The 16,643-nt window shown below is 71.6% G+C and overlaps 1 protein-coding gene and 1 pseudogene across 1 annotated transcript; one reads left to right on the forward strand and one right to left on the reverse strand.

Annotated features, from left to right (window-relative positions):
- The first annotated feature begins 623 nt into the window (after positions 1-623).
- Positions 624-12,489, forward strand: LOC135976285 (SRSF protein kinase 3-like). Its single transcript, XM_065571317.1, is given in 16 exon segments — positions 624-790; positions 1,973-2,120; positions 2,766-2,875; positions 3,296-3,383; positions 3,659-3,746; positions 5,838-5,944; positions 7,669-7,834; positions 8,106-8,131; positions 8,558-8,705; positions 9,226-9,465; positions 9,560-9,660; positions 10,110-10,217; positions 10,333-10,402; positions 11,509-11,577; positions 11,580-11,600; positions 12,161-12,489. Coding segments are annotated over 16 exon segments (1,815 nt in total). The 5' UTR covers positions 624-650; the 3' UTR covers positions 12,346-12,489.
- A 377-nt stretch (positions 12,490-12,866) lies between these two features.
- The window catches only part of LOC135976239 (isocitrate dehydrogenase [NAD] subunit gamma, mitochondrial-like), a 4,602-nt pseudogene continuing 825 nt past the window's right edge, over positions 12,867-16,643 (reverse strand).

Raw genomic sequence — 16,643 nt, forward strand, 5'->3', positions numbered from 1 at the left:
CCCGGGACACTGGACAAAGGCTGGAGGGGGGGCTGGAGGAGGGGCTGGGGGGTGGTGGGGGTCAGATTGGAGCTGGCTGGGGAGACGGGGTCTGGGCTCCCCACCCCCAGGATGGACCCAGCTGAGGGGTCCTGGTCTCTGTCCCTACGAGCTCCCCCGTGTTCCTGGCGGCGAATAACCCTTCGCGGGGACTCGCAGGAAGTGGGGTGCAGGCCCGGCCCCCCCACACGCCGTGACAGTGCCCCCCCGAGCCGGCCGGATTGGGGCCGGATTGGAGCCAGCACCCTCTAGAGGGCAAACGCCCCTGCCCTATCCCCCCCCCCCCCCAGCCAGGAGATGGGGGGCTGGGGGGCTCATTGGGCCTGGGAGGGAAAGAGGAGTCTGGCCTGTCTGTGTCTGGAACCCCCCCCCCTTAAATTGGGGGTCTCATCCCAGGTACTGCCAGAGAGATTGATACAACCCCCCTTCCTGGGGTCCCCCTCCCCTTCCCCACTTCCCCTCCCCCTCCCGGGATTCCCCCACGTGGAGCAGCAGCTGTTCCCCTCCCCCGCGGGGGGCACATGCGCCGGCTTGGCAGGGAGAAATGAGCAGCAGGAAGGGTGAGGGGGGCAAGGGGGGCTGCCGGGGGGGAGGAGGGCAGCGGGGGGGGCATGATGCAATGGCTGGAGGTGCTGCCAGGACCCCCCCCCACTAACCCTCCCTCTCCTCCCCCAGGTCCAGGCAGCTCCCAGGGCAAGAAACCCAAAAAGAAACACAGGAAAGAAAAGGGACCAAGAGCCACGGCCCCCAGGTGAGAGGGGCTGCGGGTCGGGAGTGAGGGGCACCGATGGGGGGGGGATAATAGGCTGGACTGGACCCCTCCCAACTGAGCCCCATGAACCCATCTGCCCTTGTCTCTGGGCTCCCAGCCTCACCCCTTGTGTACGGGAGGGGGCGGGTTATTCAGGGCCCTCTGGCCCGGGGGGGGGCGGGTTCGGGGGGCGGGTTATTCAGGGCCCCCTGGCCTGGGGGGGGGGCTGGTTCGGGGGGCGGGTTATTCAGGGCCCCCTGGGCCGGGGGGGGTAACGGGGGGGGGCTCTGCGCCAGGCCCGGGGGTGGCGGGGGAGGGGCTCTGCACCAGGCCCGGGGGGGGGATTCGGGGGGGGCTCTGCGCCAGGCCCGGGGGGGGGGGATTCGGGGGTGGGGCTCGGGGGGGGGCTCTGCGCCAGGCCCGGGGCTGGGGTTCGGGGGTGGGGTTCAGGGGGGGGCTCTGCGCCAGGCCCAGGGGTGGGGTTCGGGGGGGGTTCTGCGCCAGGCCCAGGGTTGGCGGGGGAGGGGCTCTGCACCAGGCCCAGGAGGGGGATTCGGGGGGGGCTCTGCGCCAGGCCCGGGGGGGGAATTCGGGGGGGGCTCTGCGCCAGGCCCGGGGTTGGCGGGGGAGGGGCTCTGCGCCAGGCCCGGGGGGGTGGGGTTCGGGGGGGGCTCTGCGCCAGGCCCGGGGTTGGCGGGGGAGGGGCTCTGCCCCAGGCCCGGGGAGGGGCTCTGTGCCAGGCCCGGGGGTGGGGTTCGGGGGGGGGCTCTGTGCCAGGCCCGGGGGGTTCGGGGGGGGTTCTGCGCCAGGCCCGGATTCCTTCCCCTGGGCAGGCCCCAGCTGGCCAGGAGCTATTTTTAACCCCGCAACGCCGGCTGGGGGTGAGGTCATTGCTGAGTCGGGGGCACGTATCCCAGCATGCACTGCACCCCCCCCCCCAGACGGCCCAGCCCAGCTGAGTCCCGAGTCCCTCCCTCCCCGGGATCCCCAAATCTCCGCTCCCCTGGGCTAGACCCTCCCTTTCTGTGCCTGGGACCCCCCCCCCAGAGGTGGCTGCATCTTGGGCCGGCGCCATGGGGGAGCTGCCGGACAGACCCAGGTATGTGGGGGAGATGCGCTGCACCCCAGGGGGGGCACGTCCCAGCTCCGGGGGGTCACTAACCTCCCCGTTTCTCTCCCCAGGGTGCCCCAGCCCCCCAGCCCCACGGAGCCCCCCCCCGCCCCTCCGCCGCCTCTGGCCCTGCCCCCCCCGGCCGGGGGGCGCCTGGGCTCCGATGACGAGGAGCAGGAGGACCCCAGGGACTATTGCAAAGGTGGGGGGGTCTGGCACGTACCACTGAGTGTGGGGGGGTAGGGATGGCAGGTACCATGGGGGATAAATGGGGAGTGGCGGAGAGGACACGGGGGGCATGAACCACGGGGAGGGATGTACCAAGGGAGGTGGCCACAGGGAGGGATGTACCACAGGGAGGGGGTGGGGGTGGGATGCCATGGGGAGGGATGTACCAAAGGAGGTGGTCACAGGGAGTGATGTATCACAGGGAGGGGTGGGATGCCACGGGGAGGGACATACCAAGGGAGGTGGCCACAGGGAGGGATGTACCACGGGGATGGGTGGGGAAGTGCCACGCAGAGGGATGTACCATGAGGAGGGCGGGGGGGGGCATGAGGAGGGATGTACCACAGGGGCAGGGGAGGTGACAGGGAGGGCCCATACCATGGGGAGGGGGTGTGAGAGGAGGGAGGGATATTCCACATGATGGGGCGGGAGGGTGCCATGGGGAGGGACATACCACGTGGAGGGGCGGGGGGGCACAAGAAGGGATGTACCTCGGGGCAGGGGTGCCAACATGGAGGGCCATACCATGTGTAGAGGGCAGGGGGGTTCTGTCTGCAGCAAAGCAATCTCCCCAGGGGGGAGGGGGAGACGCTGGGGTTCATGGGGCTGGCAGCAGCTGATCCCCCATTCCCTCAGGCGGGTATTACCCCGGTGGCGATCGGGGACCTGTTCAACGGGCGCCACCACGTGGTCCGAAAACTCGGCTGGGGCCACTTCTCCACCGTCTGGCTCTGCTGGGACATCCAGTGAGTGGGGGTGGCAAGGGAGGGGCCTGGATGCCTGGGTTCTCCCCCGCCTCTGGGAGGGGAGTGGGGTCTAGTGGTTAGAGCGGGGGGGGGGGGCTGGGAGCCTGGACGCCTGGGTTCTCTCCCCAGCGCTGGGAGGGGAGTGGGGGCTGGTGGTTAGAGCGGGGGGGCTGGGAGCCCGGTCGCCTGGGTTCTCTCCCCGCCTCTGGGAGGGGAGTGGGGGTCTAGTGGTTAGAGCGGGGGGGAGTGGTGGGGACTGGGAGCCCGGACGCCTGGGTTCTCTCCCTGGCTCTGGGAGGTGAGTGGGGGCTGGTGGTCAGAGCGGGGGGAGTGGGGGGGACTGGGAGCCCGGACGCCTGGGTTCTCTCCCAGCTCTGGGGGCCGGGGGGCTCTGTGAGGCACTAATCTCCCCCCCCGCAGGCGGAAGCGGTTTGTGGCGCTGAAGGTGGTGAAAAGCGCCGGGCATTACACCGAGACAGCCATGGATGAGATCAAACTGCTCAAATGTGTGAGTGCTGCCCCCCCCCCCAGCTGCCCCCCCCCCACCCTCCTGCCACCCAGGATCCCCCACCTCCCTCCGTCACCCCAATTCCCGCCTCTGGCTCCCAGCTCCCCCCCACAGCCACTCCCCCACCTCTGGCTCCCATCCCCAGGGCATGGGGAGGCCAGGAAAGATGATAGTGTGGCTGAGAGTCTGGGGGGCTCGGACGTCTGGGTCCCCACGTCCTGCCTCAGCGTAGCGCCCCCCCCACACACACACACACAAACTTTCCACCCCCACAGGTTCGGGACTCGGACCCAAGTGACCCCAAGAGAGAGACCATCGTCCAGCTCCTCGAGGACTTCAAGATCTCGGGCATCAACGGCGTCCGTATCCTTCCATGGAACCCAGGTGTCCGGGCTCCCAGCCCACCCACCCCCATTCTAACCACCAGTCCCCTGCCCCTCCCAGAGCCAGGGAGAGAACCCAGGAGTCCGGGCTCCAAGCCCCCCTGCTCTAACAACCAGCCCGAATCCTGGTGGATCTTCCAGTGCTGAGATTGCCCAACCAGCCTGTGTCACCCCCGGTCACTCAACTGGCAAACCGCGCCGGTCCCGTCGAGTGCCCAGCCTCCGTTCTCCGGCCAAACTGCGCCGGTCCCGTCGAGTGCCCAGCCTCCGTTCTCCGGCCAAACCGCGCCGGTCCCGTCGAGTGCCCGGCCTCTGGCCAAACCGCGCCGGTCCCGTCGAGTGCCCGGCCTCCGTTCTCCGGCCAGACCGCGCCGGTCCCGTCGAGTGCCCGGCCTCCGTTCTCCGGCCAGACCGCGCCGGTCCCGTCGAGTGCCCGGCCTCCGTTCTCCGGCCAGACCGCGCCGGTCCCGTCGAGTGCCCGGCCCCGGCCAAACCGCGCCGGTCCCGTCGAGTGCCCAGCCTCCGTTCTCCGGCCAAACCGCGCCGGTCCCGTCGAGTGCCCGGCCTCTGGCCAAACCGCGCCGGTCCCGTCGAGTGCCCGGCCTCCGTTCTCCGGCCAGACCGCGCCGGTCCCGTCGAGTGCCCGGCCCCGGCCAAAACCGCGCCAGTCCCGTCGAGTGCCCGGCCTCCGTTCTCCGGCCAGACCGCGCCGGTCCCGTCCAGTGTCCGGCCTCCGTTCTCCGGCCAGACCGCGCCGGTCCCATCGAGTGCCCGGCCTCCGTTCTCCGGCCAGACCGCGCCGGTCCCGTCGACTGCCCGGCCCCGGCCAAACCGTGCAGGTCTCCATTCTCCGGCCAGACCGCGCCGGTCCCGTCGAGTGTCCGGCTTCTGGCCAGACTGCGCAGGTACCGTCGAGTGCCCAGCCCCGGCCAGACCGCGCCGGTCCCGTCGAGTGCCCAGCCCCGGCCAGACGGCGCAGGTACCGTCGAGTGCCCGGCCTCCGTTCTCCGGCCAGACCGCGCCGGTCCCGTCGAGTGCCCGGCCTCCGTTCTCCGGCCAGACCGCGCCGGTCCCGTCGAGTGCCCGGCCTCCGTTCTCCGGCCAGACCGCGCCGGTCCCGTCGAGTGCCCGGCCCCGGCCAAACCGCGCCGGTCCCGTCGAGTGCCCGGCCTCCGTTCTCCGGCCAGACCGCGCCGGTCCCGTCGAGTGCCCGGCCTCCGTTCTCCGGCCAGACCGCGCCGGTCCCGTCGAGTGCCCGGCCTCCGTTCTCCGGCCAGACTGCACCAGTCCCGTCGAGTGCCCGGCCCCGGCCAGACACATGTCACAGATCTCCTCATATACCAGAAAAGGGCCTTCCAGCCCCAAGGGCAGTGAGCGCCCTGGTCCGAGGGTAGCTCAGACCGGACCCAGGGGACACGCTCCAGCCGAGAACAGAAGGGCGCGAGCGCGGGTTCAAAGATCAGTCTGCACCCAGACCCGATCCACTTCTGGAGGGTCAGGTACAGAGCCCAGACGCCCAAAGTCCCCGGGTCCGAGGCCAATGGCCGTGCTCCGGTGGCGCCAGTCAGTGACTGGGGATCTCAGTCCTCGCGGCTCTTGAACCCAGAGCTGAGCCGAGATGAAGCAGGAGCGTGGCCCAGGGTTTACACGCTCGGCTCAACTTCCCGGCTCCCGACCAGCCTGCAGGGGCATTTCCCATGCCGGCTACCGAGAGACCGAGCCAGCGAGTCTCTTCCAAATATTCCTGTTTGATCCCCGAATCCAAGCCCTGAGCCCGCGATGCTGGCCCAGACTGGCCTAACCCAGCTAGGAGAGAACCCAGGCATCCGGGCTCCCAGTCCCCCCGCCCCTCCCAGAGCTGGGACAGAACCCAGGCGTCCGGGCTCCCGGTCCCCCCACCCCTCCCAGAGCTGGGAGAGAACCCAGGCGTCCGGGCTCCTGGCCCCCCCGCCCTTCCCAGAGCTGGGAGAGAACCCAGGCGTCCGGGCTCCCAGTCCCCCCACCCCTCCCAGAGCTGGGAGAGAACCCAGGCGTCCAGGCTCCCAGCCCCGCTTTCCTTGACTGGGCCCAGATGTCTGCATGGTGCTGGAGGTGCTGGGGCACCAGCTGCTGAAATGGATCATCAAATCCAACTACCAGGGGCTGCCCCTGCCCTGCGTGAAGAGCATCCTACGCCAGGTAGGGGGGCCGAGACCCCCACTGTCGGGGTGTGGGGGGGCCGGGCCCGCACCCCACTTCCTGCGAGTCCTCGCGAAGGGTTATTCGCTGCCGGGGACACGGGGGAGCTCGTAGGGACAGAGACCAGGACCCCTCAGCCGGGTCCATCCTGGGGGTGGGGAGCCCAGACCCCGTCTCCCCAGCCAGCTCCAATCTGACCCCCACCACCCCCCAGCCCCTGCTCCGGCCCCCCCCCGAGCTGTCTCCTCCAGCCCTTCTGCCGTCTCCTCCAGCCCCCCCCAGCCCTTCCGGCCCCTCCTCCGGCCCCCTGCCCCCTCCTCCAGCCCCCCCCCCAGCCCTTCCGGCCCCTCCTCCGGCCCCCTGCCCCCTCCTCCAGCCCTTCCGGCCCCTCCTCCGGCCCCCTGCCCCCTCCTCCAGCCCCCCCCCAGCCGTCTCCTCCAGCCCTTCCGGCCCCTCCTCCGGCCCCCTGCCCCCTCCTCCAGCCCCCCCCCAGCCGTCTCCTCCGGCCTTTGTCCAGTGTCCCGGGCAGAAGGGGTCACCTGGCCCCAGCCCCCTCCCGGCTCAGGTTACACTCAGGTGTCGCCCCTCAAGTGAAGTCACCCCGAGATCCCCCCCAGCCAGCACCGATGCAGGGAGTGCCCGTAACACTCCCCCTCCCTGCTCCGTCACACCTGCCCAGAGCCGCAAGAGAACCCAGGCATCCGGCTCCCGGCCCCCCCTGCTCTGACCACCAGACCCTGCTCCCCTCCCAGAGCTGGGGGGAGAACCCAGGAGTCCTGGCTCCCAGCCCCCAGTCTCACTTGAACCCACTGGACCCTTTGGAGAGGTGCTGAGTGGGGGTCAGGCTCTGCCCAGTCCACACAGCCCCATAGCCCAAAGGCTGCCTGGTGGTGGAGGTACAAACCACAGCCAGGTCCATACAGCCCCGTCTCTGCCCCCCACAGTGTGGGGAAGGGGAAGCTCTGTGTATGGGAAGCCTCTTCCCCTGGTCTGTCCACGCCCCCATTACCCCAACATTGGGGGGGGCTGGTTTTTGGAGGTTCTGGGGGAGGTCGGGTTGTACTGCCCCATCTGTGCCCCCCAGTATCCTGAAGGTAGTGGCGTGGCCTGGTTTTGCAGGGGGCTGTGGGGGTTGGGCTCTCCCAGTCCATATGGCCCCATCTGTGCTCCCCAGGTGGGGGTGCTTGGGGGGGTTGGGACAGGGGGCTTGGGCTGTCCTGGTCCGTACGGCCCCGTGCGTGCCCCCAGGTGCTGGGTTTGGGGGTGCTGGGGGGGTTCAGCTGTCCCAGTCCGTATCGCCCCGTATGTGCCCCCAGGGGGTGGGTTTGGGGGAGCTGTGGGGTCTCAGCTGTCCCAGTCCGTATCGCCCCGTATGTGACCCCAGGGAGTGGGTTTGGGGGAGCTGGGGGGGTTCAGCTGTCCCAGTCCGTATCGCCCCGTATGTGCCCCCAGGGGGTGGGTTTGGGGGAGCTGTGGGGTCTCAGCTGTCCCAGTCCGTATCGCCCCGTATGTGCCCCCAGGGGGTGGGTTTGGGGGAGCTGGGGGGGTTCAGCTGTCCCAGTCCGTATCGCCCCGTATGTGCCCCCAGGGAGTGGGTTTGGAGGAGCTGGGAGGGCTCAGCTGTCCCAGTCCGTATCGCCCCGTATGTGCCCCCAGGGGGTGGGTTTGGGGGAGCTGGGGGGGCTCAGCTGTCCCAGTCCGTATCGCCCCATATGTGCCCCCAGGTGCTGCAGGGCCTGGATTACCTCCACACCAAGTGCAAGATCATCCACACGGACATCAAGCCGGAGAACGTGCTGCTGTGTGTGGGCGAGGGCTACGTCCGGCGCCTGGCGGCCGAGGCCACCCGCTGGCAGCAGCTGGGGGGGCCGCCCCCCTCCGCCTCCGCCGGTAGGGCTCCCGCCAGCACCGGGGGGAGGGGGGCTGGGGCCCGGACGCCCGGGTTCTCCCCCGGCGCTGGGGGGGAGTGGGGTCTGCTGGTTAGAGCGGGGAGGGGGCCTCAGACCCCCGGGTTCTCCCACAGCTCTGCGGGGGAGTGGGGTCTGGTGGTTAGAGCTGGGGGGGGGCCCGGACGCTTGGGTTCTCTCCGTGAGTGTCTGTTGATGCTTTTCTCTTCGGATGCCCTTTGTGTTCTGAGAATCTCGACCTCGTCTCCCCCCAGTGAGCTCAGCCCCCCAGGGGATGGAGGTAAGTTCTGCGTGGGGGGGGGGGGGGCTGGATGCCCTCACACACCCACTGTCTCGCACGCCTGCCCGGGCACCTGCTCGCTCTCCCTTCCCCACTGGGCACACATCTCTGTCCACCTGGTTCCTTCCCCGCACGGCCCTTTGCACGCTCGGGTCCTTCCCTGCCTGCCTGGCACGGCCCTTCGCACACTCGGGTCCTTCCCTGCCCTCCTAGCCCGCCCCTTCGCACGCTCGGGACCTTCCTGGCATGTCCCTTCGCACGCTGGGGTCCTTCCACGCCCATCTGGCATGTCCCTTCACACGCGGCTCCTCTCGCACGCCTGGGCTTCTGGTCACACTGCGGCGGTGCGCGGCTTCGTCCCATGTGGTGCCTCGTTCCCCCTCCCGGTCCCCCCCCGCCACACGGGCGCTAACCGGGTCCCGGCAGATGTCCAGGAACCGGCGCAGGAAGTTGAAGCGGAAGCAGAAACGGCAGGGCCGGCTGCTGGCCGAGCGGCTGCGGGACCTGCAGCGGCTGGAGGAGCTGGAAACGGGGGCCCCCCCCCCGCCTGGGACTGACTCCGACACAGAGGAGGGTGAGAGTCAGCAGGGTTGTGGGGGACCCTGGGGGAGGGGGATATGGGGGTTTAGCGGGGAGGGGGAAGTCGGGGGCTCGTGGGGGGGTTAGTGGGAATTCGGGGATCGCGGGGGGGTGGGGGGAGAGGGATGTCAGGGGCTCATGGGGGGTTAGTGGGAAGTCGGGGGCTCATGGGCTCATGGGGGGGTAGCGGAGGAGGGGGACATCGGGGCTCGTGGGGGGGTTAGTGGGAATTCGGGGGATCGCGGGGTGTGGGGGGAGAGGGACATCGGGGGCTCGTGGGGGGGTTAGTGGGTAGTCGGGGGATCGTGGGAGGTGGGGGAAGTCATGGGCTCATGGGGGGGTAGCGGAGGAGGGGGACATCGGGGGCTCGTGGGGGGGTTAGTGGGGGAGGGGGGCGTCGGGGGCTCGTGGGGGGGTAGCGGGGGAGGCGGATTTGTGGGGTAGCTGGGTGGCGGGGGAGGGGAATGGCCCCCCTCTTTCCGGGGCTCACCCCACCCCTGCTGTCTCCCCCCCAGAGTGGCCCCTCCCCGGGCAGGGCAGCGTGGCCAGCAGCCCCCAGAGCCAGACCTCGTCCTCCGGCTTCCAGGCCCTGCCGCCCTATGACGCCTGGAACGGCCCCTTGGGGGGCGCCCCCCCCCGCCGGCCCCCCAGCCCCGACTCGGCCACTTCCGGCTTCTCCAGCTCCCTCTTCTCCACGGCCTCCGGCTCGGGCAGCTCGGGCCAGCGGGAGCGTGGGGGGCTGCTGTCGCCCAGCGGTGAGTGGGGGTGGGCTGGGCTGGGGGGAACCAGGGGGTCGGGGGGGGGGTCTGAACCAGGGAAACGAGGCCTCACCCCCCTTATCCCCCCCAGCTCCGTTCAGCGCCTCCGAGTTCCTGGTGAATCCCCTGGACCCCCAAAACGCCGACCGCATCCGAGTGAAGATCGCGGACCTGGGCAACGCCTGCTGGGTGGTGAGGGGGGTCGCGATATGGGGAAGGGGGCTGGGATCTATGGGTCACGGGGGGCTGGGTTTTGTGGGGTGAGGTCTAAGGGGTGGGGTGGGGGTTCTAGGATCTATGGGTCGCAGGGGGCTGGGTTCTGTGGGATGGGGGTTCTGGGATTTATGGGTCGCGGGGGACTGGGTTCTGTGGGGTGGGGGTTCTGTGGGGCGGGAATCTATGGGTCGCGGGGGCTGGGATCTGTGGGGTAGGGGTTCTGGGCTCTATGGGTCGTGGGGGGCTGGGTTCTGTGGGGTGGGGGGTCTAAGGGGTGGGGGTTCTGTGGGGCGGGAATCTATGGGTCGCGGGGGCTGGGTTCTGTGGGGTGGGGGTTCTGGGTTCTGTGGGTCGTGGGGGGCTGGGTTCTGGGGGTCGCTCTCCCTGCCCTGTTCTCACCCCCCCCCCCCCCCCCCCCGTTTCAGCACAAGCACTTCACCGAGGACATTCAGACCCGGCAGTACCGCGCCCTGGAGGTTCTGATCGGCGCCGGCTACAGCACCCCCGCCGACATCTGGAGCACAGCCTGCATGGTACGCCCCCCCCCGACCCCCCCAGCCGGGCCCGGCCCCCCTGACCCCCCCAGCCGGGCCCGGCCCCCCTGACCCCCCAGCCGAGCCGACCCTGACCCCCCTCTGCTCCCCACAGGCTTTCGAGCTGGCGACAGGCGACTACCTCTTTGAGCCCCACTCGGGGGACGAGTACAGCAGGGATGAAGGTGGGTTGCACCCAGATACCGGGGTAGATGGGCCTGGGGGGCAGCAGGGGGGCGGAGCTGTGATGGGGGATAGGATGGGGGGACAGTGGGGGGGCAGAGCTGGGAGGCGGAGCTCTGATGGGGGATAGGATGGGGGCAGCAGGGGGGCAGAGCTGTGATGGGGGATAGGATGGGGGACAGAGCTGTGATGGGGGCAGCAGGGGGGCGGAGCTGTGATGGGGGATAGGACGGGGGGACAGTGGGGGGGCAGAGCTGGGAGGCGGAGCTGTGATGGGGGGATAGGACGGGGCAGTGGGGGGGCGAAGCTGTGATGGGGGGCAGTAGGGGGCAGAGCTGTGATGGGGGTATAGGATGGGGGAGCAGCACGGGGGCGGAGCTGTGATGGGGGGATAGGACGGGGGAGCAGCACAGGGGCGGAGCTGTGATGGGGGGATAGGACGGGGGCAGTGGGGGGGCGAAGCTGTGATGGGGGGCAGTAGGGGGCAGAGCTGTGATGGGGGTATAGGATGGGGGAGCAGCACGGGGGCGGAGCTGTGATGGGATAGGACGGGGGCAGTGGGGGGGGAAGAGCTGGCACGGGGGTCAGCAGGGGGGCAGAACTGGGACAGGGGGATAGGACCTGGGGGGCAGAGCTGTGATAAGGGGATAGGACCTGGGGGGCAGCAGGGGCGGAGCAGTGATGGGGGATAGGATGGGGGGGCAGCAAGGGAGGCAGAGCTGGGACGGGGGGCAGCAGGGGGGCAGAGCTGGGACAGGGGGATAGGACCTGGGGGGCAGCAGGGGGGCGGAGCTGGCACGGGGGATAAGACCTGGGGGGCAGTGGGGGGGGGCAGAGCTGTGATAGGGGGATAGGACCTGGGGGGCAGCAGGAGGCGGAGCAGTGATGGGGATAGGATGGGGGGCAGAGCTGGGACAGGGGGATAGGACCAGGGGGCAGCAGGGGGCGGAGCTGTGATGGGGGATAGGATGGGGGGGCAGCATGGGGGGCAGAGCTGGCACAGGATAGGACGGGGGTCTGCCCATGGGGGGGAGATGGTGTGGGGATGTAATGGGGGGCAGGGGAGACGGGACCAGGACTGACCCCCCCCCCCGTTTACCCCCCCCAGATCACATCGCTCACATGGTGGAGCTGCTCGGCGAGATTCCCCCCCACTTCGCGCTCTCAGGGCGCTACTCCCGGAATACTTCACCCGCCGAGGTGAGGGGTGGGCAGAGCCGTGGGGGAGGTGGGGGGGCTGGGTTCTGTGGGGCGAGGGGTTGGGGGGAGTGGGGTTTGGAGGTTCAGGGGTCCAGGCTTGGCAGGGCTCTGGGGGACCCCACTGGGGGGGGTCGGGGCTCTGGGGGACCCCACTGGGGGGGGGTCTGGGCTCTGGGGGGACCTGGCGGGGGGGCCCCACTGGGGGACCCGGCGGGCGGGGACTGGGCTGTGGGGGGGGTACTGGGGGACCCGGCGGGGGGAGACTGGGCTGTGGGGGGGCCCCACTGGGGGGGCACTGGGGGACCCAGCGGGGGGGTCTGGGCTGTGGGGGGGGGGTACTGGGGGACCCGGCGGGCGGGGACTGGGCTGTGTGGGGGGGGGCACTGGGGGACCCGGCGGGGGGGTCTGGGCTGTGGGGGGGGGGGCCCACTGGGGGACCCGGCGGGGGGGGTCTGGGCTGTGGGGGGGGGGCCCACTGGGGGGGCACTGGGGGACCCGGCGGGGGGGGTTTGGGCTCTGGGGGTCCCCGGCCCAGCACTGACGCCCCCCCTGCCCCCCAGGCGAGCTGCGGCACATCCCCAGCCTGCGGCCCTGGGCGCTGGGCGCGGTGCTGCTGGAGAAATACGAGTGGCCCCAGGAGCAGGCGGCCGCGTTCGCCCGGTTCCTGCTGCCCATGCTGGACTTCCTGCCCGAGCGGCGCCCCACGGCCGCCCAGTGCCTGCAGCACCCCTGGCTGGGCCCCTAGGGACCCCGCGTCTGGCCGCCCCCCGCCTGCGGCACCCCCGGCTGGGCCCCTAGGGACCCCGGCGCCCCACGGCCGCCCAGTGCCTGCAGCACCCCTGGCTGGGCCCCTAGGGACCCCGGCGTCCGGCCGCCCAGCGCCTGCGGCACCCCTGGCTGGGCCCCTAGGGACCCCGGCGTCCGGCCGCCCCCTGCCTGCGGCACCCCCGGCTGGGCCCCTAGGGACCCCGGCGTCCGGGCTGCCCTGTGCCATGCGTGTCAGGGACCCAGGCGTCCGGGCTGCCTTGTGCCGGGATGGGGCCGGTTGTCGGTGTTTAGGGGCAGAGCGAGGGGGGCACGTGGGGGGGCTGCCCCCGCCCCACCCTGTGACACTTGATTAAATGGTTTGACAAAGCCCTGCTGTCTGCGTGATCGTGTGGGGGGATAGGGACCCAGGCGTCCGGGCTCCCAGTGCACCCTCCCCCCGCTCATGGTGGGAGGGAACCCAGGTGTCCGGGCAGGGGCCAGGCAGGTGGCAGAGGCAGCTGAGACAGACGGCCATTTATTACCCGTGGGGCACTGGCCCCACAGCGACACACACACACACACACACACAGCAGCAGTGACATGGATGGGGGGGCAGGGGCTACGATCCTGCCCCATGGATCACCCGGCTGGGGGGCTCCGGCCTGCGCGACCCCTTCGCCTTGGCTTGAGAGTGGGGTCCTCCCCTGTGGGAGAAAGAGGGGTCAGAGAACCCAGGCGTCCTGGCTCCCAGGCCCCCCTTTCCCCCCCACTCTGCCCCACCAGATCCCACCCAAGACACGGATGCTCCCAGATTTCCCCATCTCACGACCCCGGCTCCGCCCCTCCGAGGGCCCCAGGCGTCCGGGCTCCCGGCTCCGCCCCTCCCAAGGGCCCCAGGCGTCCGGGCTCCGCCCCTCCCAAGGGCCCCAGGCGTCCGGGCTCCGCCCCTCTCAAGGGCCCCAGGCGTCCGGGCTCCCGGCTCCGCCCCCGAGGGCCCCAGGAGTCCGGGCTTCCCCCCCACTCTCCCAAGGGCCCCAGGCGTCCGGGCTCCCGGCTCCGCCCCCCCCCGAGGGCCCCAGGCGTCCGGGCTCCCGGCTCCGCCCCCCCCCGAGGGCCCCAGGCGTCCGGGCTCCCGGCTCCGCCCCCCCCCGAGGGCCCCAGGCGTCCGGGCTCCCGGCTCCGCCCCCCCCCGAGGGCCCCAGGCGTCCGGCTCACCCTGGCCCTAGCTGCACTGGCTCCAGCCGCTGGCCGTGCGGACGTGCCGCAGGATGGACTGGACGGCCCCCGACGTGGTGCCCTGGCCCCCGATGTCCGGCGTGTGGGTCTGCGGGGAGGGACGGGGCCATGAACTGGGGCTGCCCCCCCTTTCCCTGGGGCAGCCTCTCCACAGGGGCAATTACCCCTCACAGGATGTCCTTCCCCCAGGCGAGGCAGGATTTCCTGTCCCGGTAGCCTGCGATTGGCCACTGCTGGGGGAAGAGGTGGGACTTGTGCTCTTGGTTGGACTTCCCCACCCAGCTGCCTGCCGTGGGCCAATACTAGCAGAGGAGGGCGGGACTTCCTCCCTTGCCAGCCAGGGGAAGGGGCGGGGCTTACCGCCTCATCGTCCAGGGAGGCCAGCACTGCCTGGCGGATGGTGGTGGCGAAACTGTGCAGCCTGCAAGGGGAGGAGCAAAGAGGGGCGGAGTCAGAGCAGCACAGGCCCCGCCCACCCAACAGGTACCGCCCCCAGAGGAGGGAAGAGGATAGAGGGGGAGGCCCTGAAGATGGGGCTGGGGACACTCACAAGACTGGGGGATGCAGGGGATGGGGGGCGCACGGGGTGGGGGGGGACTCACGGGGTGGGTGTGTGTGGGAGGTTCACCGGAGGGGCGAGGGGGCAAGGGAGGCGCAGCGGATGGGGGGCTCACCGGAGAGGGAGGGGGCGCACGGGGTGGGGGGGCGAGGGGGGGCTCACCGGAGAGGGAGGGGGCGCACGGGGGGGGGGGGGGGGGGCTCACCGGAGATGGTCCAGCATCATGCAGGCGGCGAGCAGGGTGGCCGTGGGGTTGGCGACGTTCTTGTGGGCGATGCTCTTCCCCGTGTTCCGCGTGGCCTGGGGGGGGGAGGGGAACACAATGAGACCCTGATCCTGCCCCCCGCCAGCCGCCCCATTCCCGCCCTGCCTGCTGCCCCCCATTCCCACCCTGCGGCCCCCTGGAACCCCCCCGCGCCCCCCCTCGCTCACACGGTCTCGAAGACGGCGAAGTCCCTCCCGTAGTTGGCGCCGGGCACCAGCCCCGGGCCCCCCGACCAGCCCCGCGCACACGTTGTTCACGATGTTCCCGTAGAGATTGGGCATCACCATGACGTCGAACTGCTGGGGGCGGGACACCAGCTGGGGGGAGAGCGGGGGTTAGGACGCCGGGGGTCTCTCCCGGGGGTGGGGGGTTGGGAGGCCCGGACGCCGGGGTTCTCACCTGCATGGTGGTGTTGTCCACGATCATGCTGTCGAAGGCGATCTCCGGGTAGCCGCCCGCCACCTCTCGGCAGCACTGCAGGAAGAGCCCGTCACCCAGCTTCCTGTGGGGGAGGGGAAGCGGGGCTGAGCGACCCCCGGCCCGGCCCCCCGCCCCCCGCAGACCCCGCCCCCGCGGCCCGGCACTCACATGATGTTGGCCTTGTGCACGGCGGTGACCTTGGTGCGCCCGGCCTCGCGGGCCAGCCGGAAGGCGTAGTCGGCAGCCGGAAGGCGTAGTCGGCGATGCGCAGGGACCGCGCCTTGGTGATGATCTTCAGGCACTCCACCACGCCGGAGACGCTCTGCGGGGCAGGGGGCGGAGTCAGGACGCAAGGGGCGGAGACCTGAGCCCCACGGAGGGGAGGGGCACGGCTCAGGCTTCCCCTCCCAAACGGGGCGGGGCCCAAGGTGGAGCCAAGGCACCAGGTGAGCACAGATCCTAGGGGGGCTGGGGCCCCCCAGGGGCTGGGCAGGAGCTCCCGGGGGCGGGGCTCCCAGGCGGTGGGTGGACCTCCCAGGCAGTGGGGCGGGGCTCCCAGGGGCAGGACCCCAGGGGGGACAGAGGCGGGGCTCCCAGGGGGTGGGCAGGGCTCCCAGGGGTAGGACCCCAGGGGGTGAGCGGGGCTCCCGGGGGGCGGGCAGGGCTCCCAGGGCCAGGACCCCAGGGGGACAGAGGCGGGGCTCCCAGGGGGTGGGCAGGGAAAGGGGCAGAGCTCCCAGGGGCAGGACCCCAGGGGGTGAGCGGGGCTCCGAGGGAGTGGGCAGGGCTCCCAGGGCCAGGACCCCAGGGGGACAGCAGGGGAAGGGGTGGGGCTCCCAGGGTGGGCGGGGCTCCCAGGGGCAGGACCCCAGGGGGTGGGCGGGGCTCCCAGGGGGGCGGGGCTCCAGGGCGGCACCTCGTGCTCCAGGCTGCTGTACTCGCCCTCCGTGTTCTCGCGGACGATGAGGATGTCGATGTCCCGGTGCCGCGTCAGCACCCGCGGGAGGCTCTGGCAGTGAATCACGTTGGCGTAGAGATCCAGGCTGGTGCTGGGGGGGACAGGGTCAGAGCCCCCCCAGGATGGCTGGCGCCCCTCACTCCCGACCCGCAGCCCCCCCCCAGCGCCGCCCGCGCCCCTCACTCCCGACCCGCAGCCCCCCCCAGCGCCGCCCGCGCCCCTCACTCCCGACCCGCAGCCCCCCCCCAGCGCCGCCTGCGGCCCCTCACTCCCGACGCGCAGCCCCCCCAGCGCCACCCGCATCCCCTCACTCCCGACCCGCAGCCCCCCCAGCGCCGCCCGCGCCCCCTCACTCCCGACCCCCAGCGCCGCCCGCGCCCCTCACTCCCGACCCGCAGCCCCCCCCAGCGCCGCCCGCGCCCCTCACTCCCGACCCGCAGCCCCCCCCAGCGCCGCCCGCGCCCCTCACTCCCGACCCGCAGCCCCCCCAGCGCCGCCCGCGGCCCCTCACTCCCGACGCGCAGCCCCCCCAGCGCCGCCCGCATCCCCTCACTCCCGACCCGCAGCCCCCCCAGCGCCGCCCGCATCCCCTCACTCCCGACCCGCAGCCCCCCCAGCGCCGCCCGCATCCCCTCACTCCCGACCCGCAGCCCCCCCAGCGCCGCCCGCGCCCCTCACTCCCGACCCGCAGCCCCCCCAGCTCCGCCAGCGCCCCTCACTCCCATCCCCCACCCTCCGGCATGTAGCCCCGCTCACCGCAGGATGTTGTTCCGGGATTTGTGGGACGGGGGCAGGTTGTGGTTGGTCTCAATGTTTCCTGTCGACCAGAAACAGAAACGAGTTAATCCCTGAACGCAG

The sequence above is a fragment of the Chrysemys picta genome, chromosome 17 (genome assembly GCF_011386835.1).
Source record: "Chrysemys picta bellii isolate R12L10 chromosome 17, ASM1138683v2, whole genome shotgun sequence".
Classification (NCBI taxonomy): domain Eukaryota; kingdom Metazoa; phylum Chordata; order Testudines; family Emydidae; genus Chrysemys; species Chrysemys picta.